The sequence below is a fragment of the Salvelinus fontinalis genome, chromosome 3 (genome assembly GCF_029448725.1).
Source record: "Salvelinus fontinalis isolate EN_2023a chromosome 3, ASM2944872v1, whole genome shotgun sequence".
Taxonomy (NCBI): Eukaryota; Metazoa; Chordata; class Actinopteri; order Salmoniformes; family Salmonidae; genus Salvelinus; species Salvelinus fontinalis.
Genome location: NC_074667.1, coordinates 44,096,296 through 44,123,381, shown reverse-complemented (window position 1 = coordinate 44,123,381; position 27,086 = coordinate 44,096,296). Strand labels below are relative to the sequence as shown.

The following is a 27,086-nucleotide window of genomic DNA, read 5'->3' as shown; positions in this document are numbered from 1 at the left end:
GCACACACAATACCACTGCTTTCCTGAGTTGAATAGACCTATAGACATGTTATGCATGTTCTACAACAATGTTTCTATTACAAAGTATTCTTTGCGATGCAAAAATATCTGAATCTGAGCTGAAAGAGACACACAGAGCAAATGTGCTGACACACACCTTACACCTGGTTGGAGGAAAAAGCTATTGATAGCTCCACTAGGAAAGGGAGAATATTGACCCACAGTGAAACAGTGTACTCAGCAGAAATCTTCCGGAGGAGAAATCGCAGAAACCACAGTCCCTTCTCCCACAATCCAACCCTGTTCAAACATACACACACACACACACACACACACAGAGATACACACACACTATCCCAGTCACTCACATACACCCCGCTTTTCAGTACAGGAAAGCCCACAGGAACGACAGGCCCTGGCTCTCCTATCAGCACGGGTTTCCCAGCACACTTCCTAGCACACAATCATGCTGGGACCTAACCAGGACCAGTGGCCCCTACCAAGACAGGGGACCCCAAATTAAAAGGTTGATAAATCATGTTTCTAATGTACATTCTAGTGAACCCCCTAACTCATATACAACTTTTTACACTGCAAGCTGCTATAACCTGCAGACTACAGAGTACCTGTTTAGGCTACTGATTCAATATGTCACAGATTTGCCATCTCCTTTGATTTCCTTTTACAAACATATCAGTCCTATACCTTTTTACTTTGACACGCCCCTTCTCTATGAATAAAGAGATGTTTCTGATTTTGGGTCATGCTAATACAGTATATTGATAAGTTAATGAAGACAGATGTTTCCTCCAATGAGGCTAAACCACACAACCCCTGAAGATGGAATGCAGATAGAAAGCAGAGAGTCTCTTACCGCCTGGGTGGGTTGCTAACTGGAACATCTGTAGGGAGAAATGAAGCGGGAGACATTAGACATCTTTTTTTTTAATGTAACGTCATGCTTGTGTTTGTTACAACGTGTACCATATGGGAAGGACAGCTAAAAAGTTTGGAATACATCCAGATAGGTCTCAATGTGAGCAAAACTATACAAAAGTATATCTTATTTCCTCTTTACTTCATCTTAATTGACCTTGTTTTATGAATAGAGCGGTCAGTCCTGTGTCTCCAAGAAGACAATCGCTGATGAAAACAGACCACAGGAATGTTATTATTAGCGCTATATAGGTCCTGTGTGCAAATCAGCTTTCATGGAAGATATTCCTATCCAAACTATTATTTAATTTATCCAGAGACAATGTGAGCCCTCTCATATTACCTGGGAGGGCAAAGTCCCAGCCTGACGCCCGTCTCCTCCACCAGCCGCTGGGTAACAGGCTTCCACCGTACAGCATCATCAACCCCAGAATTCCCCAGTGCAGTGGAGAAATGCACCACAACCCACTTAACGGATTACTACGTGTAGGCTTCGTGAGAAGTATTTTAATTAAGCACTAATCGCTTCCTTTTGTCCGACAGAAGTTCACATAGATTTAAATCTCCCTCTTTAGCAATGAGTGTAATTAACAGAGCTTGTTTGGCAACATGACTCAGGTAGTCAACAGCATACTGATATCAACCAGAGTTGCACTGCTCTTTATCCAATTAGAACCCAGCTCTCTTTATGACTGTCTGTCTGAAGATATTATGAAATCTCTTTAAGAACTGGCAGCACCTTATGAGACCAGTGGAGAAGAGTCACTCACAATGTGTTGTAATAGAAAGAACACTTTACCTGAAGAGGCCGTGGAGTCTTGTCCCTGTGAGGGATTGTCCTCCTGACCAGCAGGGGGCATTGCATTGAGGTGCTGTTGTGAGTGTGCAAGGGGTATTGTTACTGCATTGTCCTGTGGTTGGCTTGTGGCCTCCATAGATGACTCGTTTGCCGTTTGCATGGCTTCCACTGGGTCTTTCTCCTCATCACCACTGTCATCAAACTCAAACTTCTCTCCTTGCTCTTCATCTTCCTCCTCCTCTTCCTCCCTCTGTTGCTGCTGATAATTCACAGTGGACATAAGCTCTGGAACAGAGAACAGAGACAAAGGGATAGTACAAATGTTGAAGAAAAAAATGAAATTAAATGTCCTTGTCTGACTAATACTGACATGCACTTGACTTCCCAAAATTTGCTACAATTTAGAAACTGATTGGAGTTTTTGTTTACAAAGCAAACACATATAAATAGTTAAATGTATAAATACACAAACCACAAAAAGGTATAACAGTTGTAAGTACTAATAAAGTGTACTAACGTATCTATGTAACCACCATGAAAATACAAAGGTTTTAAGACACTTCAAGTGGAACTTCCTTTCCATATACATGACAAATTATTTTGGTAAAGCTTATTTACTTGTGCTCTTTTTTCAATGACTAATCGTTGTTTAAACTTTACACAGTAATAAGACTCTAATCTGTAGTTTGTGTATGGGTGCTGGCTGCTGGGAACTATCAGTGTCACGCCCTGGCCTTATTATTCTTTGTTTTCTTTGTTATTTTAGTTAGGTCAGGGTGTGACATGGGGAATGTTTATGTTTTGTTAGTTTTGGGTGTTTATTTGGTAAAGGGGTTATGGTGTATAGTATATGGGTTTGTGTGGAGTACATGTTTCTAGTATTGTCTATGTATGTTTAGTTGTCTAGGAGAGTCTATGGTTACCTGAATGAGTTCCCAATTAGAGACAGCTGATTTCGGTTGTCTCTGATTGGGAGCCTTATTTAGGGTAGCCATAGGCTCTCATTGGTTGTGGGTAATTGTCTATGTAAGAACGTTTGTAGCCTGTTTGTATGTGCACAACGTTTGTAGCTTCACGGTCGTTTTGTTAGTTTGTAAAGTGTTTTTGTGTCGTGTTCATCTTCGTGGTGTTAAATAAAGAAGATGGCTTATTTTCCAACTGCTGCATTTTGGTCCGTCAATCCGCCACACGATCGTGACAATCAGGGTGAAAACTTAAAGGTGGAATCATGTTGGAATGGGCTTCAGTTCCCCCTATTACAAAATTGTTTTAGTTTGTTTTAGCCAGTGATGTAAAGTACTTAAGTAAAAAAAATATTCAAATACTACTTAAGTAGTTATTTGATTATCTGTACTTATACGTATATTATTGACAACTTTTACTTCACTACATTCCTAAAGAAAATTATGTACTTTTTAAATTTCCCCTGACAACCAAAAGTACCCGTTACATTTTGAATGCTTAGCAGGACAGGAAAACGGACTCACTACACATGCTTCATTTGTAAATTATGTCTGAGTGTTGGAGTGTGCCCCTGGCAATCCGTAAAAATAAGAAAAAAATGATGCCATCTGGTTTGCTTAATATAAGGAATTTAAAATTATTTATATTTTTACTTTTGATACTTAAGTACCGTATATTTAAAACCAAATACTTTTAGACTTTTCGTCAAGTATTATTTTACTGGGTGACTTTCACTTTTACTTAAGTCATTATCTTTAGGTTAAATCCGGAAGACACATTTCAGTTGAATGTCTTCAGTTGTACAACTGACTAGGTATCCCCCTTTCCACTTATTCAAGTATGACAATTGGGTACTATTTCCACCACTGGTTTTAGTTTCATTCCAATCTAAATTCCAGAAAAAACAATGGTGTGAAACATCAGCCTGGTCTCATAGACTAGACTTAACATCAAACGTTAATCTGGGACACTGAAATTAGTATAATATGTTATATTTGGTATAGTTACATAGGACAGAATGTAACTTAAGGCAAAAATGAAAGTAGAGTGGTTGGGTAGGTGTATAACACGAATGTTAAACAACCCGAAGGTTTGTGTGTTCGAATTTCATCACGGACAACTTCAGCATTTGAGCTAATTTGCAACTACTTATTACTTTTGGCTACTTTGCAACCACTTAGCATGATAGCTAACCCTTACACTAACCTTAACCCTTTAACCTAACTCCAAACCCTAACCTTAACCCTAACCCCTAGCCTAGCTAACTTTAGCCACCTAGCTAACATTAGCGATAGCCACCTAGCTAACATTAGCCACAACAAATTGCAATGTGTAACATATCATAAGAAATGGATGATGGACATCCAAAAATTAAGACATATAATACCAAACATAATATATCATACTAATTTGAGTGTCCCAGATTTACATTTACTATGTTACGCCAGGTTGGAAACATTAGGCTCATACTGTTTACATAGAAATGTATTGTAATACAAAATAACATTTAGACAACTAAGATATTTTGTGAGGAAACAGTCTATTCCTGGATTCACAGGTCACTAAATCCTTTCACTGGATCATTTGATGTAAAGAAAAAACACAATAGTTAAGTCTGGTCAGAGTTGAGTTGTTGTGAACACTACGCTGTATTACCTACATTACTGAATGTGGGTCACTAGCAACAGGTTGTTTTGACTAGTTTGCTTTCTCAGTACTGTGAAAAATTCCAATCCTTTAAGCATGGCAGAATTATGGCTGCCTCCACAACCACAAAGGAAGAGACAAGCAACAGAGAGGGGATTACAGTTCCAGTATAAAAGCAGGACAAAATTGCTGAGAAAGGCTGTTAGCATAATTAAACAGTCTGACAGGGCTTACCTGAAGATTAATGGAGATATCTATACTCTGACGGTGATGAGCCCATATGGGTTGTTTTTGTCATTTTAATAGGGTATTCCTCTCACTACATACGTGTCTGGCCTAAATACCTCAACCTCATAGCTGGGGGGTTTCCCTACATGTAGAGGGTGGCTCTGTATCCGTAGCAGAACACCACTCCTGAGTCCCGGAGTTCTGGTAAAGTCTCATAGTGCAGCATCTGCTTTACATTTCCATTAGTGCTGTTTCCTCTGCAGGAACATTCCTGGCCCTGATAGGCCTGTTTGCACGCCCCCTTGGGGAATGACAGCATAGGGTAAAGTGGGGTGGACCCGACCATGGGCGGCAAAAGAGTTTGGAGCTGGCCCATTTGGAGATCATTGCACAAATCATTTTCATCCCAAATCCTCCACTGAATACAAAGTCTGACTCAACCCTTTCCTGACAGTTCTATCAGGAAATTAGGTCAGTTATAGGGAGTGATGTACTGTAATGTTGTTGGCATGGTGATGGCTTGAAACTACTACACAGGGATACTTTTCTAGTCTTAATTTGAGACGTATTAAACATGAGTGGCAAAGTAGGCAAGGTTTGAAAATTGCAGTCACTTTTCTTCAGGGGTAATACTCAGACCATATCCTCACTCGGTCGGTGCAATTCTAGTCATGTGTGGACCCAGCCCACGACGGCCTCCATCCTCTTCGCTGTACCACAAACCCAGTTTCTCCAGCCGGCCCACTTACTGCTCTAATAAACAATGAGCCTTTTGTAGGGGAAAAGCTCTGCTCACTCTCAGAAAGCATTGTTTCTGCATTGGTCACTGAACTGCTGGACTGTCTGGGAGTTAGATCACAGGTCAGAGGGTCATGACCATGCTGTGCTGTATGTGATATGTCAGAGCCATGCTCTGCTCAGTATAATGGAGGATCTGTGGGATAAAATCAATGAGAACTGCTCCTCCCTCCGAGTTAAATACTTTAGTAGTCTACCGCCATGTATAATGGAAAAATCACCAGGGTTTTTTCCAGAGAAGGAAAAGCAGGATTGGCAAAATAATATTTCATACTAAGTTCTGTTGGTGTAATTGATATGATCCTTCGAGCAGAGCATCCCCTAAGTTCTTTGACATTGAGGACTATGTATTAAATACTCTGATACAATACAATTGCACAATGAAAATGAATGAGGTGATGTCACTTTTTGCATAAAAAATGCACTTAACATTGCCAACAGAAAATAGTTTGCTGCCTGACTAATCAAATCAAAGTTTATTTGTCATGTGCGCCGAATACAACAGGTGACCTTACAGTGAAATACTTACTTACAGGCTCTAACCAATAGTGCAAAAAAGGTGTTAGGTGAACAGTAGGTAAGTGAATAAATAAAAACAACAGTAAAAAGACAGTGAAAAATAAGTGAAAAATAACAGTAGCGAGGCTATATACAGTAGTGAGGCTATAAAAGTAGCGAGGCCACATGCAGACACAGGTTAGACAGGCTGATTGAGGTAGTATGTACATGTAGATATGGTTAAAGTGACTATGCATATATGATGAACAGAGAGTAACAGTAGCATAAAAGAGGGGTTGGCCGGGGATGGGTGGCGGGACACAATGCAGATAGCCTGGTTAGCCAATGTGCGGGAGCACTGGTTGGTCGGGCCAATTGAGGTAGTATGTACATGAATGTATTGTCACGGCTGTTGAATGGAGTAGACCAAAGCGCAGCGTGGTGAGCGTACATTCTCTTTTTATTAGAAAAGACGCCGAACAAAACAATAAACACTACAAAACAAACCGTGAAGCTAAAAGCTAAGTGCCATAAACAAAGTCAACTTCCCACAAAGACAGGTGGGAAAAAGGGCTACCTATGTATGGTTCTCAATCAGAGACAACGATAGACAGCTGTCCCTGATTGAGAACCCTACCTGGCCAAAACATAGAATTACAAATAATAGAACATAGAATACCCACCCCAACTCACACCCTGACCAAACCAAAATAGAGACATAAAAAGGATCTCTAAGGTCAGGGCGTGACATGTATAGCCTCTTCAAACTCAGGAAACCTCCTCTTTTGTTGAAATTCTTTTGTACAACATAAATTTAAAAACCAAACTCGAAATTAAAATTATTTTAGACTGCCTGTCAAAAGAGACTAGGATAAGAGGAAACAAAGCTTGAACTAGTTCTGTCCGAAAGACATTCTTGAGGAAATTGGATACAGTACCTTGCAGAATTAAAATGAAACAAACACAACCAAACACACCCTAACGCAAATAAAGAGTTCAGCCCAGCCGTGTTGTGGTAATGTTTGGAAAAGATGTAGAGGTGACAAGGAGGTCTTTGGGGTATGGTTGGACCTTGACTTCCAAAACACTCCCTGTCCACTGCTGGATGCAAAAGCAGATGGTGAAATTACAGACAGGAGGAAGGTACATATTTCCAAATGATTCAATGTTTGGGAGTATAGAGTGTGCAACTGCAAGCTGGATTCATAGAGATGTTTGAATTCGAACATGAGTTGGGAGAGACCTGCTGAACTGAATGTGCAATATCCCCCAAACAGACTTGAGTCCAGTGCTGGCTGCACGCATAAGGCCCATGCCGGGGCAGTCATTGGTTAGACAAGGAGAGGGAGTCAGGGTGCATCAATGGACAATAGAACAGAGCCGCAGCTGGTGGAGAGTATAGACTGAATAAACAGCAACGGAATTCTTACAGAAGGCAGCTAAAACAGCCTTCTTTTATCCAGGGTCTTCCTTGGTTTTATGGAGGGTGGTTTGACTGGTTTCCAAACTTACACTCTCTACTAGACAGGGGATGCAATGGAACATATCAGTCCAAAGAAGTTCTTCCTCCTCTTTCTGAATATCAAGATCCCAAAGGAAAACGTCTTGTCAAGAGATAGGGATGTGAGACAACCCATTTAGACACAAGAAACAGTCAATCTGGTCAGAAGCAGTTGTCTGTCATCCTTTAGCTGTCAAAAACAGTGAGAGTGTTTGTAACACATACTAATGAATTGTATTCCTCCTCCTTGATTCCCCAACTAACTCCTGCCAAACATTGAGCATAGGGACTTGTTAGATTATCTGACTGTCAGATTTAACTAGAGTAGAATGAATCATAAACCAGAACTTAGTTTGTTTTTCTCCTGATGTAAGCTCCATTGTAAGCTACAGTACAGAAAGCTGTTATAGTGTACTGATTACTGAACATTGAGAACAAATATGGGTCAGCATCATAGACTGTATAGTCAGCATAGTGAAACATTCATGATGCGCTGCTTTCATTTGCACTGCAATGGTCTGCACTGTTGAGACATGCAGGTATACATTATTCATACAAGAGCCACATTGGCCTTCAGTTGCCCTCCACTACAGAAGCTGTTGCTGTGCCCACTGTGCACGATGGTAGTCTGTGATGGTAGTCGCACTACTCAAGGTCACAGTGAGTGTTACTGATCTCCACTGTTTCTCCATCTGGGCTCTGACCACTGACTGTACTGACTATACAGTGGCAAGAAAAAGTATGTGAACCCTTTGGAAATATCTGGATTTCTGCATAAATTGGTCATAAAATTTGATCTGATTTTCATCTAGGTCACAACAATAGACAAACACAGTCTGCTTAAACTAATAACACGTAAACAATTATAAGTTTATGTCTTTATTGAACACACCTTGTAAACATTCACAGTGCAGGGTGAGAAAAGTATGTGAACCCTTGGATTTAATAACTGGTTGACCCTCTGGCAGCAACAACCAAATGTTTTCTGTAGTTGCGGATCAGCCCAGCACAACGGTCAGGAGGAATTTTGGACCATTCCTTTTTACAAAACTGTTTCAGTTCAGCAATATTCTTGGGATGTCTGGTGTGAACCGCTCTCTTGAGGTCATGCCACAGCATCTCAATCAGGTTGAGGTTAGGACTCTGACTGGGCAACTCCAGAAGGCGTATTTTCTTCTGTTGAAGCCATTCTGTTGTTGATTTACTTCTGTGTTTTGGGTCATTGTCCTGTTGCATCACCTTACATTCTCCTGAAAAATGTCTTGATAAACTTGGGAATTCATTTTTCCGTCGATGATAGCATGCTGTCCAGGCCCTGAGGCAGCAAAGCAGCCCGAAACCATGATGCTCCCTCCACCATACTTTACAGTTGGGATGAAGTTTTGATGTTGGTGTGTTGTGCCTTTTTTCCTCCACACATAGTGTTGTGTGTTCCTTCTTAGCAACTCAACTATAGTTTCATCTGTCGACAGAATATTTTGCCAGTAGTGCTGTGGAACATCCAGATGTTTTTTTGCGAACTTCAGACATGGAGTTTTTTTTTTTTTGGACAGCAGTGGCTTCTTCCATGGTGTTCTCCCATGAACACCATCCTTGTTTAGTGTTTCACGTATCATAGACTCGTCAACAGAGACGTTAGCATGTTCCAGAGATTTCTGTAAGTCTTTAGCTGACACTAGGATTCTTCTTAACCTCATTGAGCATGCTGCGCTGTGCTCACGCAGTCATCTTTGCAGGACGGCCACTCCTAGGAAGAGTAGCAACAGTGCTGAACTTTCTCCATTTATAGACAATTTGTCTTACCGTGGACTGATGAACATCAAGGCTTTTAGACATACTTGTGTAACCCTTTCCAGCTTTATGCACGTCAACAATTCTAAATCTTGGGTCTTCTGAGATCTCTTTTGTTGGAGGCATGGTTCACATCAGGCAATGCTTCTTGTGAATAGCAAACTCAAATTTTGTGAGTGTTTTTTATACGGCAGGGCCGCTCTAACCAACATCTCCAATCTCATCTCAATGATTGTACTCCAGGTTAGCTGACTCCTGACTCCAACTAGCTTTTGGAGAAGCCATTAGCCTAGGGGTTCACATAATTTTTCCAACCTACACTGTGAATGCTTAAATGACCTATTCAATATAAACAAGAAAAATACAATAATTTGTGTGTTATTAATTTAAGCAGACTGTGTTTGTCTGTTGTTGTGACTTAGATGAAGATTAGATCTAATTTTCTAACCAATTTAATCAGAAATCCAGATAATTCCAAAGCGTTCACATACTTTTTCTTGTCACTGTACATACCTAAGTCCAAACACTGCAGGTAAGTCACTTACGTAATAACAATGTAATTATAGTATAAATCCACTTTATATTTGTAACACAGTCATAGTTGACATAGCACATTCATAAATGTATATTGTATATTGTATATCCTGTTGTGTACATAGCAGTTTTATTACTATGCATACTACCTTCCTCTGATTTTGTATATTTTTTTATATTGATCATGTACTACAATGTTGAGGGAGCTAGCATGTAAGCATTTCACTGCACCTTTTATACCTGCTGTAAACTGTGTATGTGACAAATAAAATGTTATTTGATTTTAAAAGCATGTGGCATTTAACCAAGATCAAACATTCTAGGTGTATGGTAAGTCCTTAATAATCAAACATTCCCATCTAGGGTTATGGTTGGGTGTCAGAATGACCAAAACGTCACTGTGTGACAGCAGGTTCACTGACCTGGGTGTCCTGTTCCCACACTCTCCATTGTGATCTCAATCAATGGCGCATCTGATTGATATTTTCTTGGGCCAATGAAAGCTCGGTTTGAAGCTTTGTGTAAATGTTCATTGTTGATACTTCCCTATTGTTCAGTCTTGGCCAGCCAGGGTTGTAGTTCAGTATCAGTATACAGAATTGTTAGCTGTTACAATACAGAGGGGGGTTGAGCTGTCTCTTTAATGCAGTTGTAGGGATTTGACTTTGCTATTAATGTATGAATGCAACTAACAGCACAGTTACAGCAAGCATGAAGGATGTGACACAGTACAAACAGAGAGATGGTAGGGCTGTGATGGTCATGGAATTTTGGATGACTTATTGATCAGCCAAATGACCGCGCTCACTGTTAAAACTTTTTTTCCCCCCTTTGCTCCTGACTGCATATGCTGCCATTGAAATATATTCTATTTCTATGTGTGCTGCTGCTGCAGGGAGGGGCCGTTGCCTACAATATTTATTCGCTACAACACCTTGCTTGTTTTAGCAAGGAGCAATAAAGTTTCACGTTACCGCAGAAACGGGCACGAATGCCCGACCGTCCCGTCTTCAGTCAGCCATTCGTTCCAATTATTTTTTAAGCGGTTATGACGGTTATTTTATTTTCATGACGGTCTTCATCCATAACTGTCTGTACTCATTCCCCTGGGGCTTCCGGGAGTGGGAAGGCCTCAGCTGTGTATTCACTATGGCGTGAGAGGAAAAGGCGAGTGGGGTCCCATTCATAGGAGAATCTTTGTGGTTTAAGCTCCAGGCCAGACATGCATGGACTATTAATTCATGGATCTTGATTGTCGAACAAAAGTTTAACAGTCTGACTCAGGGAATGCTGGGACATCCGACTAAAGCGGGAAACACTACATCTTTCCAAAATGCAGATCAGAGGTCCCCCTCTCCCCATTCCTTTCTCCTCTGTTGGTATGAGGCAGCGTGAAATTCATTCAGGGAGGGACTATTGTACTCCAGGAAGGAGCCCCAAGACTAGGGCTGGATAGAGGACTCCTGTTACAGCCTGGGGCTATGGAGGGGGTACAGTAATGTATATACTGCAGTGGAGTATCTCTGGCCCAGTTGTGCCTGGAATCAATGTATAGATCCTCCCTATAGATGGTGTATGTCTCTGGACCAGAGTGCCTCATGGTCTTTCCCTTGATAATATGGGTAGCCAAGCCCCTGACACAGCCCTCTCTGAAGGTTAGTCCTGGTGTAATCGTCTGTGAAAGAGTGTATTCAACAAAGAGGCCACCCGGCTTTGGGTATTACCTCTGCTCTCCTTTCCTCCTCTGTAACTCCGTTGCCCCAAGCTGCAAGCTGTCGGACCCAGGGACTGAGAGCACAAAACAACACACCCACCCACCCCCACTCCCTCCATGGCCCCTTCAACAAAGCTCCTGTCTTGGTGAACATACAGAGAAGTGAAACAAAAAAGAGGGAGAGTGTGTATAGTAGAATACAATAAAAATACACCTCTCACCTTCTTGTCCTCGGTAGTATTTCCTCCAACAAGCTTCAGTTACTCCCTGTGGACTCTTTAATCCTGGTTACCTCCCATGAACATTCCGCTTATATACTGGCAGGTTCCTCACTCATTCCCCTGTATGTCTGCTTTAAGAGCTCCTAGGGCTCCGGCAGAATAGACTGGAAATACTGTTTACTTTCCCACATTAGGTCAGCTCCGCTCCTCACACTAGCTGCTCTGAATGAGGCTCCCCCTACTCCCTCCTCTCTCTCTCGATTCTATGGTTCAGTCCCTCCCTCTTGCTCTCTTTCTCACAATTTCTTGCCCTGTCTTTCTGTCCCTCTTCCCTCTTTTTCCCTCCCCTCATGTTTAGTCCCTCCCTCCCTCCTCCAATCTCCTGCCCCCTGTTGCTTAAGAGACACAAAGCAGGCCAAAGGGCTCTCTCAGCATTGATTGGCCAATGACAGAGCAAAAGTCTTGGCATTGGCCAATAGAAATGCTAAAGAATGGCACATGCCCAATCAGAGCAGATATGCAGATGTAGAGGGTGGGCCAAGAGGAATTAGGATGGGAAACTTGGGTGAAAGGGGGAATAGTTTGGAACAATGTTAGTGATTACATCACCAAGCCAAGGACTTGAGGAATACAAATTTGAAAATGAAAAAATACTAATGTCAACTAAACTAAGATGGACATAAGTAGAGAGGAAAGAGAAGTACCTGAGAATATTAGTGCAATACGTGTTTTATAACTACCGTGTAACAATTGTCAGTAAACATATCTCCTTTTTAGGTACAAACAGTTTGGTCAATTTATATATTCAAGGAAAGAGAATAATGTACCGTAAAAGCTGTGATTGGCTGAATGTCTTGAACTCTGACCTATTATGTCAATGTCTCTATTTCTGCTCCTAAGTTCATTTACTTTACGGCAAGGCAGTGAGTGACCTGGACCACTGGCAGACATCAGGATGAGGTTACAGTAGATCGGAGGTCAAGCCCCATTAACAAGCCTGCAGTTCTAAAATCAAACTATTTATTCATTCATTTTATTGATGTTTCAAGGCAACTTGACTTACTTGGCTTATTCCTTTCAGCTCCAAGTGGAGCAAAGGGCCTCAGAGCTGCAACTCCAGAAAACTCCGTTCTGGAATGTTTTCTTGATTTCATTCCAGGTGGTTCCTGCCTTCATCTCCTCCTCATTTGTGCTGTTCTATGTATTTTTTGGGCAGCCAACCTTCCTTCTGCCCTGTGGTTTTCACTCAGCAAAAGAAAGTCACCTTAACTTCTTTGATATAGGGGGCAGCATTTTCACTTTTGGATGAATTGGGTTCCCATAGTGAACTGCCTCCTACTCTGTCCCAGATAGATAGATAGATAGATATATATATGCAGATATATATATGCAGATATATATATGCAGATATATATGCATATTATTATTACTATTGGATAGAAAACACTCTGAAGTTTCTAAAACTGTTTGAATGACGTGGCTCTCTGTAATTGCTCCGCATATTTTGGAGGAATTTCTGAACATGGCGCCAATGTAAACCGAGATTTGTGGATATAAATATGCACATTATCGAAAGAAACATAAATGTATTGTGTAACATGATGTCATATGAGTGTCATCTGATGAAGATGTTCAAAGGTTAGTGATTCATTTTATCTCCATTTCTGCTTTTTGTTACTACTATATTTTGCTGGGAAAATGGCTGTGTTTTTCTGTGGCTATGTACTGAGCTAACATAATTGTTTGGTGTGCATTCCCCATAAATCCTTTTTGAAATCAGACATGTTGGCTAGATTCACAACATGTGTAGCTTTAATTTGGTGTCTTTCATGTGTGATTTCATGAAAGATTGATTTTTATAGTAATATATTTGAATTTGGCGCGCTACATTTTTTCTGGATTTTGGCCCACATATCCTAGAGAAGTTAAAATATATAACTTCACAGCTCACACAAACTAAAACTGAGAATTAGTTTATTTTCTCAGATGTGCATTTAAGCAATGAGGTATGTCTATTGTTGTTGAGAGGATTTATTAAAACACATTGAACAAATACACAGAGTACAAAGTAAAAGATGACAATTCACTTTTTTCATTCATTTGCAATTTAGCACAAACATCTGTGCCATTATAACACTGCTTGAATTCAATGTCTCTCTCAAAGCTAGCTACACAGAGCAACGATCTCGGAACTTTACCAAAGTGAACCTTCATACAAAAGATTTCACATGCTGTACATTCACTGCAACAAAGGTGCCTTTACCAGGGTCATTTGGTAGCTTTTGAAGCCTTGTTTATAAGCATGTACATACATTGTAAATATATTTATAGTATTAGACTAAGGCCTTCTTACAAACACATTACATTCATACTGACTTCAGTTTGATTGCATTTCATAGTCATTTCAGCACTCCGTAAGGAAACAGACATGTGGATTTGATTGAACACATCCTGTGCGCACATTGCAGTTCTATGGCAACTACCCTGCAACATTCAGTTTCTCTCATGCATACTGTGTAGTTAGGTACATGATCGATAAGAGTATGAGAGAGACAAAGCACTGTAAATCTTAGTATTTACATAGCGTTGTTATATGCTGCTATCCAGTAACACTATTTCAATCAATGACAAGGTGTGTGGGTCTTCTCCAAACCTACACTATAGCTAGTCCACACAGTGACCCTCATATGACTTACGAATGGAGTAACAGGCTGAACAGAAACACTGGGACTGTACACTCCATGGACAGAACAGCACTGATAAACACGCACTAAATTGGGGGCAAAATAGTAGCCTAAGAACTGACATGTGCCCTATTTGTTAGGAATTCCTATCTCAACTGGCCAATATCTATTGTTGTGTTTGTAATTGAATGAGGTCAGTCAAGGCCGTGTGATACTGCATTCAGTTAAACTTCAGGTAAAGTGCTTTGTCTGAGAAGACAGTCAGACACAGGCAGACACTGTGCAGTAACACTATTCAGCCAACAGATCACCTCAGAACATTCATATAAAAAGCCTATAGAGCAGAGCTACAATCACACCCTGTATACACTAATATCTTCAGTTCAGGACAGTCCATTCACAATTCCTTTCTCAAGACCTCCACATGAGGGCTATAGCCGTGTCATTAAAAACAATACAAATAGGTACACTACCGTTCAACAGTTTGGGGTCACTTAGAAATGTCCTTGTTTTTGATAGAAAAGCTATTTTTTTGTCCATTAAAATATCAAATTGATCAGAAATACAGTGTAGACATTGTTAATGTTGTAAAGGACTATTGTAGCTGGAAACGGCAGATTGTTTATGGAATATCTACATAGGCATACAGAGACCCATTGTCAGCAACCATCACTCCTATGTTCCAATGGCACGCTGTGTTAGCTAATCCAAGTTTATCATTTTAAAAGGCTAATAGATCATTAGAAAACCCTTTTGCAATTATGTTAGCACAGCTGAAAACGGTTGTCCTTATTAAAGAAGCAATAAAACTGGCCTTCTTTAGACTAGTTGAGTATCAGCATTTGTGGGTTGAATTACAGGCTCAAAATGGTTGACAGGCTTAACTTGTCAGGTATTCAGATGTGTATTTGATAAATGATTAAATGTGATGAGAGACACACACACAGGTGCTCATACAATCACAAGACAACTGAGAATATTCCTTTGATTCTGAGATGCATAGCATTGGAAGGTCAAGTGAACATTTTTTTATTTTTTATAAATCTACTGGTTTAAACATTACGACGCCGTCACGACTTTGAATAATGGCTGCTTTCTGCTCGACTAGACCTTCTGCTCGACTAGACCTAAAACAAGACCTTTCTTCTGAAACTCGTCAGTCTATTCTTGTTCTGAGAAATGAAGGCTATTCCATGCGAGAAATTGCCAAGAAACTGAAGATCTTGTACAACGCTGTGTACTACTCCCTTCACAGAACAGCGCAAACTGTCTCTAACCAGAAAATAAAGAGTGGGAGGCCCCAGTGCACAACTGAGAAAGAGAACAAGTACATTAGAGTGTCTAGTTTGAGAAACAGATGCCTCACAAGTCCTCAACTGGCAGCTTCATTAAATAGTACCAGCAAAACATCAGTCTCAACGTCAACAGTGAAGAGGCAACCTTCTAGGCAGAGTTCCTCTGTCCAGTGTCTCTGTTCTTTTGCAAATCAAATTTTCATTTCTCAGAACAAGAATAGACTGACGAGCTTCAGAAGAAAGTACTTTGTTTCTAGCTATTTTGAGCCTGTAATCAAACCTACAAATGCTGATGCTCCAGATACTCAACTAGTCTAAAGAAGGCCCGTTTTATTGCTTCTTTAAACAGCGCAACAGTTTTCAGCTGTGCTAGCATAATTGCAAAAGGGTTTTCTAATGATCTATTAGCCTTTTAAAATTATAAACTTGGATTAGCTAACAACACAGGAGTGATGGTTGCTGATAATGGGTCTCTGTACGCTTATGTAGATATTCCATAAAAAATCTGCCGTTTCCAGCTACAATAGTCATTCACAACATTAACAATGTCTACACTGTATTTCTGATCAATTTTATGTTATTTTAATGGACAAAAAATGTGCTTTTCTTTCAAAAACAAGGACATTTCTAAGTAACCCCAAACTTTTGAACGGTAGTGTAATGCCTCTAGTTTTTGAAAGAAAAATAAGAGCAAACATCGCATTTAAAGGTCCAATGCAGACGTTCTTATCTCAATATAAAATCATTTCCGGGTAACAATTAAGTGCCTTACTGTGAATGTTTTCGATTAAAATGATAAAAATGAAACAAAAACAGCTTTTTAGCAAAGAGCAATATCTCAAGCAAGAATTTTGCCAGGACTGTCTGGGAGTGGTCTTGAGTGGGGAGGGCAAACTGAAAACTAGCTGTTATTGAGAGGTTTGGAACTCTTTCTAATTGGTCTGTTAACTAATTTACCGCCTGGTGATGACACCAGGCAAGCCAAAACTCCATCCCACCAAAATAGGTTGAAATTTCAGGAAGTCTTTTCAAACAGCTTACACTAAAAGGGCATTACCATAATTTTCACAGTATTATTCCAACCTCATAGTGTGGAAATATATATATAAAACACAGGTTATTCACGTTTTTGACTGCACTGGGGCCTTTAAGGTTTTCAATGAGTAAATGTAATACACACATTCATGAAAAATCTCAACAAATGAAGTCTCATTGAACATATAAAAAGGTAGTTTCACTTTGGACAATCACATTAGCAGACAGATGGAATAAAAAAGTATTGTCAAGTGAATCCATGCTGTCGCTCTGATACGGAATAGTCCTCACAACACGTAATGCAATAAACAGTTCCCTTCCAAGGAACCCATATAAAACAAAACATCAAAAAACAAGAAAATAAAAACAGCTTTTGATACTTTTACTGTATGGCTATCCAACCTTGGTCCTTGTTGGCTATCAAAACCTCTATGAAGATTATAATCTATTGATGATTGAATTAGCTATCTTATTCAACCACTGCCCTCAGTTCTCAATGGAAATAATTCCACCCATTTATAAGATTATCAAGCATACAATCTGGGACATTAGACATCAGGGCCATGGAGTGAGCAGACCTCTTAACTTCTTATGGCTGCAGGGGCAGTATTGAGTAGCTTGGATGAAAGGTGCACAGAGGTGCCCAGAGTAAACGGCCTGCTCCTCAGTCATAGTTGCTAATATATGCATATTATTAGTAGTATTGGATAGAAAACACTCTGAAGTTTCTAAATCTGTTTGAATTTTGTCTGTGAGTATAACAGAACTCATATGGCAGGCAAAAACCTGAGAAGTTCCACTTCCTGTTTGGAATTATTCTGAGGCTGGTAGTTTTTCAACCAAGCTCTCATTGAAATTACAGCGAGATATGGATGAGTTTTCACTTCCTACGGCTTCCACTAGATGTCAACAGTCAATAGAACTTTGTCTGATGACTCGCTGTGAAGGGGTGCCGAAGGAGACAGGAATGAGTAACCACTGCAATGAGGTGACCACGCTTTGACCACACGTTCACGTGGGAGGCAGCTCCGTTCCATCGCTCAACTGAAGTCAATGTAATTCTCCGGTTGGAACGTTATTCAAGATGTATGTTAACAACATTCTTAAGATTGATTCAATACATCGTTTGACATGTTTCTACTGACTGTTACGGAACTTTTGGACATTGTCACGTTATAGTGGACGCGCTTTGTGACTTTGGAATTGTTTACCAAACGCGCTAACCAAAGTAGCTAATTGGACATTAATAACGGACATTATCGAACAAATCAAGCATTTATTGTGGACCTGGGATTCCTACGACTGCATTCTGATGAAGTTCATCAAAGGTAAGGAAACATTTATCATGTATTTTCTGGTTTCTGTTGACTCCAACATGGCGGCTAATTTGGCTATTGTTCTGAGCGCCGTCTCAGATTATTGCATGGTTAGCTTTTTCCGTAAAGTTTTTTATTTTTTATTTTTTTTAAATCTGACACAGTGGTTGCATTAAGGAGAGGTATATCTATAATTCCATGTGTATAGCTTTTATTATCATCCACATTTATGATGAGTATTTCTGTTGAAACGATGTGGCTATGCAAAATCACTTGATGTTTTTGGAACTAGTGAATGTAACGCGCCAATGTAAACTCAGATTTTTTGATATAAATATGAACTTTATCAAACAAAACAAGCATGTATTGTGTAACATTAAGTCCTATGAGTGTCATCTGATGAAGATCATCAAAGGTTAGTGATTAATTTTATCTCTATTTCTGCTTTTTGTGACTGCTATCCTTCACTGGAAAAATGGCTGTGATTATTGTGGTTTGGTGGTGACCTAACATAATCGTTTGTAGTGCTTTCGCTGAAAAGCATATTTGAAATCGGACACATTGGATTAACAACAAGATTACCTTTAAAATGATATAAGACACATGTAGGTTTGAGGAATTTTAATTATGAGATTTTTGTTGTTTGAATTTGGCGCCCTGCACTTTCACTGGCTGTTGTCATATCGATCCCGTTACCGGGATTGCAGCCATAAGAAGTTTTAAGTGGCACTAAAGCAGTACATTCTGAAATAACACTTTACCTTAAAAAGAAGCACACACAATAACGCACATTTCATGGCAAACATGAAACCTAGGCCAAAAGGTGACGTAGTGTCATAAGCACTTTTTAGTTTTTAATTTCTTACAATGGAAGAGGGAGGGAACGAGGTGCTTTGGGGAACTATAACACAATAACTATATGTGTTAAAGGCAACATAATTACTCCCATCCAGCACCATGTCCAGCACACAATTAGCTTCACATCCCAACCATATGAGACAGGAGGAGATTCTGTTTATAGCACACACTATTCATGGCCCCGGAGTTTGGCCAATAATCACATTCAAATATTAAAGAAATACATGTACCGTATCATTTGCACTAATCCAGCCTGTTACAGTTTTATGCATGTATACATCAAATTCACAATGATTATGCAAGGCAAAATAAACAGCAGTCTCTTGAACTATGTACATTACAAGGGAGAACCCCTGTATATTAATAGCTAATGCAGCTCTGTAACTAGGATCACTTTCTCCAGACGCGGGAGATGGCAGTCTTTAGGGGTTGAGGCATAGTGTAGCTGTACTTCCTTAAAGTCACTCTTATTCTTACAAGTTCCAACTCAAGGCTCTGCCATAAAACTATAAAAACAAACACGTAGTAAACAAAATGAGAGAATTGGCTGCCGTATCAGCACCCACTTATGATCTCTATAATTCTAGGATGGGAGCCTTATGCCTTCATAGTTCTATTTTCCTTCTATGTGTACGTAGCTAAAGCACACTGCTCCAGCAGAGGTCGGTCCCGATGCAAAGAATAGGCAAAAGATGAACGCAGAAGGAAAAGACCCAGAATGAAGGAGCAGAGCCAGGCCTAAAGTCAATGAATAGACACAGATGATTCTCATTACAGCAGCTCCAGAGCATAGGCACCTTCACCGGCTCATCCACCATGTGTACTTTCACTTTTTGCAGCTCTTCCTGTAGCCAATTCTTTCCCCTTCAGACAGGGCGGTTCCAGTCATTCTATAAGATCACTTCCCTTCCACGTGTCAGTTAGCAGAAGCCGGGCGTCTGAGGTCGTTTGACTCTCACATCCTAATAGACAGTTCCTCTGCTTGACTCACCAACCTAAGTCATAAAAGCAAATAGCTACTGCATGAAGTATGTTGAAGAATCCTCGAAAGATAGAAGTGCAATTGATATGATAGATAAATACATCTGTGTATTATTCCTAGGTTTATCCTCTGATCAATAGACAGAGAGCTTCTTGCAGGAGGGGAGGATGAGGAAGGGGGGGGCGCGAAGATTCTGTAATCATTTATATAATAGTTGACATCCCTGGGCTTGGCTGACTCCAGATCAATTTTGGGGTAGCTGATCTAATCTTCAATACAGATGACATCACTGGGCTTGCCTGACTTGAGGTCAGGGGTGGTGACGTCCCTCAGCGGGTCGCATGACTTCTTGTCCAGGTGGCTGGACGGGGGTGGGGGGCCGTTGGACACTAGAAGAGGGGGCCCCAGGGGGGAATAATTTTGGGGGAGGGGGTGGGGGGGTGAAGGGATATCAAACAGGGATACCAAAGAAAGGGTGCTCAGAAAAATAAATGACCCACATAAAACATTTTAAGTTTTTCATTCCCTAACATATTATTAGAAACGGACACAGAGCAGCATTTCATCTTACAGTGCTCCATCTTTTTCAGTTATCTTGCAGTTTCTGTCCTCGGCTGTTCAGATAAGGAACATCTCATCTTACAGTTAGACCTACAGTCATGCAGAGACAGGCCTCTTACCACTGACGTATGGTCCTAGGGGCATCTGGCTGTAGTTGACCATGGCTCCTCCCGCAGGCCCCCGGAAGCTGCCCCCAAAACCAGTGCTGTACATCTGGGAACAGGCAAATGAGCTCTGGCCGAACGGCTGGAGGTAGAGTACAGAACACAATTTACACATCTTGTCAATGACGATATCAACCAAAATGACTTACCAAACCAAACCACCCCAACTAAAACAAGCCAAACCTACAGTACCCTGAACCTAACCTTGCTCCAACCAAACTAAGCCTAATTGTACCAATCCTAACCCACCTATCACCATAACTGAGCCCATGCCTGTACAGTACCTGTTGGGGCGGAGGTTCGTTGCCGCGGCTGGTGAGGCGGCTGAGGATGCTCCTCTCAGACATCTGCAGACGAGCAGACACCGGGGGGATCCGGGACAACATGTTGGGAAGCCGTGTCACATCTGCCTTCATATCACTCAGCAGCTCCTCCAGCTGGTTCAGTACTGGAACACACAGACATCGTCAATGACAAGAATGCACTAATGTATCCAATCTTATCTACAGTTGATGCAATACTTAATTTTTATTCACCCAGATCTTGAGTTTGTAGACAGTGTTTTAGTCCTGCTGCTGTGTACACACTGGGAGATGACAGACCTTTGTGCAGCACAGCGTTGGCTGGCTTGTTCCCGGCCAGAGACTCCTTTGACAGGTGCTGGTGGGACTCAGCCAGACACTCCACCTCAGCAAAGCGGGTATTCAGGGCCATAGCCGGGTGGTTGGGGTCCTGGGTCATATTCAGGTACGCTGCCCTTCTTAACTGCTCCTCTATCACCAGAGCCTGCTCCAACAGCTAAAAGAGAGAGAGACTTTTGACATTGTCTTTCTTTAATAATACATCCTAATTTAATTTGATTAAAAACTCACCCCCCCCCTTTAAAAAATGAATATCCCCTGTACTGCCCTCTACCCCACGATACAAAACACATTAGACTAACCAAAAGCTCACTGCTTCTACAACCGTATATCCAACCCATCTTCTCCAACTGTACAGACAGCCCCCCCGACACAACATATCTCCTGAAACATCTACACACTTTTTATAATTTTATAGAACTCAAATTCCACCCTAAGATGCACAGAGACCATCCCATTAAGTAATAGTAAAGGGTCTGTTCTCCCTCCACCTTTGACCCTGTTCCTCCTTGTTAGCTAAATAGCCAACTTTGCCTGAGCAAACAGAAACACACATTTGGCCTTTTCCTTATTCGAATACCTGTACCCCATTATAAACATCCCGACAGTAAACTCCACTCCCAACCTCTCACACAGACATTCCAAAAGAGACATTAATGGCATTAACCTGGTGCACACAGAAATCACATGAATCACAGTTTCACTCATGACACAGAAAGGACACCCCTGTCTGACTCCCGGGTCGACCCATGCCAACCAGCTGTTAGTGGCCAGGGCTCATTGTAGAACCCTCCACTGGAAGTCCCCTGACCTTTTTGGTACTGGAAGTTTGTAGAGACCCCTCCATCTAACACCCACCATTCTCTCCGCCCCATATACCCCCTGCCACTGATGTGCCTTCACTCCTGTTAGGCTCCTAATGTTCCTAACCTTAACGCAGAGGTTGTAGAGGGCTTTACCTCCCACCCCCTCAAACTCCCCCAGGCTCGGAGTGTTAAAATCTAACAAGTCGTCCAGACCCCCTTGCCAGTCCCCAGTTTCTGCCGTCACCTGCAGTGGCGGAAATATTGGTAGCCCCTCTCCGTTTGGCCGCTCAAACACCCCCCCCCCCCCCTTACCGGCTCAGACAGTGCCTCCTGGACCTCCCCCAGGAATCTATCCAGCAGCCTAAGAGATGTTAGTCCTGTTTGTTGTGCCAGGACTTCCAGGGTTTTCCACACCTCTTCTCCCAGCAGCCGCAGGTCACCCAGCCTTAGTAAACCCACTGCCATCAGTTGCCTCTGCAGGGAGGCCGACTGAACCGATCTCAAAAGGATGGCTAGGTTGTGGAAGACAGGCTCCTCCCACACCCACAGCCAAGGCTTCACACCCCCTTCTTGTGTGGGCCTTAGTAAAAATCAGACCGGCGACAGGGTTGAGGACAGCCAGTTTATGCCACAGGGAAGATGCCGCCAGATTGTTGATTATCAGCACCCTCCCTCTATATGACACTTGGGACAGGAGCCACCTCCACCTGGCCAGTCTTAATACCACAGCCTGTGACAGCCCCTCCCAGTTCTTCCTGACCCACCTCTCCGAGCCCAGGTACACCCCCAAAATGTTAAGCCCTTCACAACCCCACTTCAAACCCCCTGGAAGTAGAGGGGGAGGGGCATATCCCTCCATGCCCCACCTTAGCAGACGACTCTCCCTCGTATACCTTCAGACTAGTCTCTAGTGCCTGCATATCCTGCCCATCCCTGACCATCACAGAAACGTAATCTGCAAACGCCGACAATGCTATGCCTGTTAACTTCTCTAGGGTAGGGGGCAGCATTCGGAATTTTGGATGAAATGCATGCCCAAATTAAACTGCCTGCTTCTAGGGCCCAGACGATATGATAGGCATATAACTGGTAGATTTGGATAGAAACACTCTAAAGTTTCTCTGTGAGTATAACAGAAATGATTTGGCAGGCGAAAACTTGAGAAAAATCCATTCAGGAAGTATTTTTTCTTTGGTTTTGTAATTTTCTATTCAATGCCATGACAGTAACCATTGACTTAGGACTCAAATTGCAGTTTCTATGCCTTCCACTAGATGTCAAGAGTCTTTAGAAATTGTTTCAGGCTTGTATTCTGAAAAATGAGGAAGTAAGAGCAGTCTGAATGAGTGGACCCTAAAGTGTCACAGAGCTTTTTCATGTGCGAGACCGAGAGAGTGCCTTTCTTGTTTACCTTTTAAATTGATGACGTTATTGTCCGGTTGAAATATTATCGATTATTTAGGCTAAAAACAACCTGAGGATTGAATATAAACATTGTTTGACATGTTCCTATTAACTTTACGGATGCTATTTGGATTTTTTTGTCTTCCTGTTTTGACTCCCTTTGAGCCTGTGGATTACTGAAGAAAACACGCGAACAAAACGAAGGTTTTTGGATAAAAAGAGACTTTATCGAACAAAAGGAACATTTATTGAGTAAATGAATGTCTGCTGAGTGCAACCATATGAAGATCATCAAAGGTAAGGGATTCATTTTATCTCTATTTCTGACTTGTGTAACGGTTCTACTTGGCTGGTTACTGTTTGTAATGATTTGTCTAGTGGGCTATGTTCTCGTAAAGCATTTTTAAAATCTGACACCATGGTTGGATTCACAAGAAGTTAATCTTTAAACCTATGTAAAATATGTTTTGTTATCTGAATTTTTATAATGAGTATTTCTGTATTTGAATTTGGAGCCCAGCAGTTTCACTGGCTGTTGAAGAGGTGGGACGCTAACGTCTCACGTACCCAAGAGAGGTTAACACATCCATGCCTGTCCAGCAACTCCCTGCAGTCACTTGAATAGGAGGCCCAAAAAAAGTCTCAATGGCTAGTGTATATAACTGCCCCAATAGAGGGCATCCTTGTCTAATGCCCCGCCTCACCGACTGGCCTACTGAGCCCCCCTGCCACCTTGACCATACATGACGCCCGAGGATACACATCTTCACACAAGCCAAAAACCTTTCCCCAAACCCAAAGATCACATTAAAACATTTGTGGCCTGCTGTAGGTCATTTTGCAGGGCGCTGGCAGTGCACATCCTTGCACAAAGGCGGAGGTAGCGGTCCTGCTGCTGGGTTGTTGCCCTCCTACGGCCTCCTCCACGTCTCCTGATGTACTGGCCTGTCTCCTGGTAGCGCCTCCATGCTCTGGACACTACGCTGACAGACACAGCAAACCTTTTTGCCACAGTTTGCATTGATGTGCCATCCTGGATGAACTGCACTACCTGCGCCACTTGTGTGGGTTGTAGACTCCGTCTCATGCTACCACTAGAGTGAGAGCACCGCCAGCATTCAAAAGTGACCAAAACATCAGCCAGGAAGCATAGGAACTGAGAAGTGGTCTGTGGTCACCACCTGCAGAATCACTCCTGTTTTGGGGGGTGTCTTGCTAATTGCGTATAATTTCCACCTTTTGTCTATTCCATTTGCACAACAGCATGTGAAATTTATTGTCAATCAGTGTTGCTTCCTAAGTTTGATTTCACAGAAGTGTGATTGACTTGGAGTTACATTGTGTTGTTTAAGTGTTCCCTTTATTTTTTTGAGCAGTGTATTAAGCAAGCCTACCCGAAGAGTCTCCATAAGAAGTGGGAGAAAAGCCAGCAAAGAATAAGACCAATAGCAAAGCTCAAAAAGCCCCAGTGCCAGAAAAAAAGTATGAATCTAAACAGTGTCTGAAGGTAGACCCTTACACATGGTTGTGACCTACTTCCTCAACCTAAAACGTTTCCAGGTGAGAGGACACCATGCCCCTCATTTTTCGTAGTGTGTTGTACTGATCTTACAAACTTTCCGGGATCGCGAAAAAAAAAGCTTCAAGATGAACCTTTTTCCCTTTAGTCTCATTCAGGAACCTTGACAGTTCCCTCACCGTGTACTTTTACCCTTTGCCTCTCAGCTCTGGACCCATTGAGGAGTCTGAAAAGAAAGCATCCTCATCGTCCTCCTCCTCAGACTCACCTTCCTCCTCCTCATCTCCATCTCCCATCCTGACCATCTTGCCCTTTCTCTCTAGCTGGGGCCTCCCCCCAGCACCAGGCAAAGGTTCCTTAGTGCCTTTGACCACACCAGCCTCTCCCCTCCCACCTCTCCCCCTTTTTTCCTTTTCCGCTTGACACCGTCCTCCACACCCCTCCAGTCGCTTACCCTTCCCCACTATACTCTCCTCATCGACTAGCATAACCTGACTAGACCCAGCCTCAGCTACACCACCATCTATGACATGACTAGGCCCAGCCTCATCTACACCACAATCTATAGCATGACTAGGCCCAGCCTCATCCACACCACCATGACACCACCAGCCTCATCTACACCAACCACCATCTATAGCATGACTAGGCCCAGCCTCATCTACACCAATATCTATAGCATGACTAGGCCCAGCCTCATCCACACCACCATGACACCACCAGCCTCATCTACACCACCATCTATAGCATGACTAGGCCCAGCCTCATCTACACCAATATCTATAGCATGACTAGGCCCAGCCTCATCTATACCACCATCTTATAGCATGACTAGGCCCAGCCACTGCGGCCTGCGATTCCATGGCCCCCTAAATGTTGACCTCGATTTTCCCCCCACTGGCGCTTGTACACTCACCTTGTCTATGGTCTTTATGTGGGCAAGGAAAGCTCTTATGCCCCAAATCCTCACACTCCTCAAACGTAGACTATCTGTGCCATACCCCGCGTAGAGCTCCTCCCCATGCATCACTTTAAAATGCACATTTACCTGTTGCTCATTGTTATTCAGAAACATGAACACTTGCCTCCGGAACGAAACATTGCTTAACGGCATCTGCCTGAAAACCTGCCGACAGTACACGAAAGCAACTAGTAAACTTACCAAACCGACTCAGCTCTTTCCAGATTTGATCATCCGTAATAAATGGAGGCAGATTCGAAACTACCACCCTAGTCGAAGGAGTAGAAATCGGCACCACCACATCCCTTACAAATATTCCACTAGCAATCAATCTACACACTAAATTTACTCTTTTCATGAACAGAACCAAAGCTTTGTTCATTCTGGATGCAGAATGTATAAAATTCAGCTCCTACCTGTTCACTGACCGCGAGCAGAACCTCCACCTTAACTCCATTTTCAGGAACACACCTGAATCCATGCCATATCGACAGCGTCTCCTCCGCGCTAGGCTGTGAAGCCATCGCGCACACCACACCGTTCAAACTAGAGGTCGACCGATTATGATTTTTCAATGCCGATACCGATACTTGGAGGACAAAAAAAGCCGATACCGATTAATCGGCCGATTTATAATAAAACATTTTTTTAAAGTAATATATATATATATATATCATACACACACACATATTTTTGTAATAATTACAATTGCAACAATACTGAATGAACAATGAACCGTTTGATTTTAACTTAATATAATACATAAATACACACACAGCTCTGAAGTGACAATGATACTGAAGAGTCTGCTTAGGAGACAAATACTCTCAACTGCTTGAATAAAAATAGAGTTTAAGTTACCTGTGATGACTGTTGAAAACAAAAACTTTAATTTCTATATGCAGGAAATCCTATTTTAATAATGGGCATGTTAAGAATTGACAACCAAAGTGCGAGTCATAATTCCCATGAAACCTTTTAGCAAAATCTGAAAAGCGGTTCCTTCATTTATTCCATAGGATATTTTTAGATTCACTTAAAATAAGGTCTGCGTTTCGTGTAGGCTTACATCACCGTGCCAATTTTATAACTGTGTAGATATCCATAGGACAAGGTAACTCTGATCAATATTGGCTAAATATAAGCGAAGATAAAAAAAATTGTAGAGTGGATTTATGAAAATATGTTGACAAACGTTACCTTATCCTAGTGAGATTTACACGGGTATCA

The 27,086-nt window shown here is 41.7% G+C and overlaps 1 protein-coding gene across 13 annotated transcripts in view; it reads right to left on the bottom strand.

Moving 5' to 3' along the window:
- The window catches only part of LOC129849912 (chromodomain-helicase-DNA-binding protein 5-like), a 196,710-nt gene that overhangs the window by 120,953 nt on the left and 48,671 nt on the right, over positions 1-27,086 (bottom strand). For 9 of the 13 annotated variants that reach the window (XM_055916640.1, XM_055916606.1, XM_055916641.1 and 6 more), the window contains 5 exons: positions 21,062-21,323; positions 20,810-20,973; positions 20,481-20,607; positions 1,736-2,020; positions 875-902 (listed from right to left, as the gene is read on the bottom strand). In XM_055916640.1, coding sequence (XP_055772615.1) covers positions 875-902; positions 1,736-2,020; positions 20,481-20,607; positions 20,810-20,973; positions 21,062-21,323 — 866 coding nt within the window. Of the gene's footprint in view, positions 1-874; positions 903-1,735; positions 2,021-11,630; positions 11,924-13,645; positions 20,190-20,480; positions 20,608-20,809; positions 20,974-21,061; positions 21,324-27,086 lie in introns of those variants that run through there. The other 4 variants (XM_055916614.1, XM_055916647.1, XM_055916642.1 and 1 more) reach the window with 3 other exon arrangements.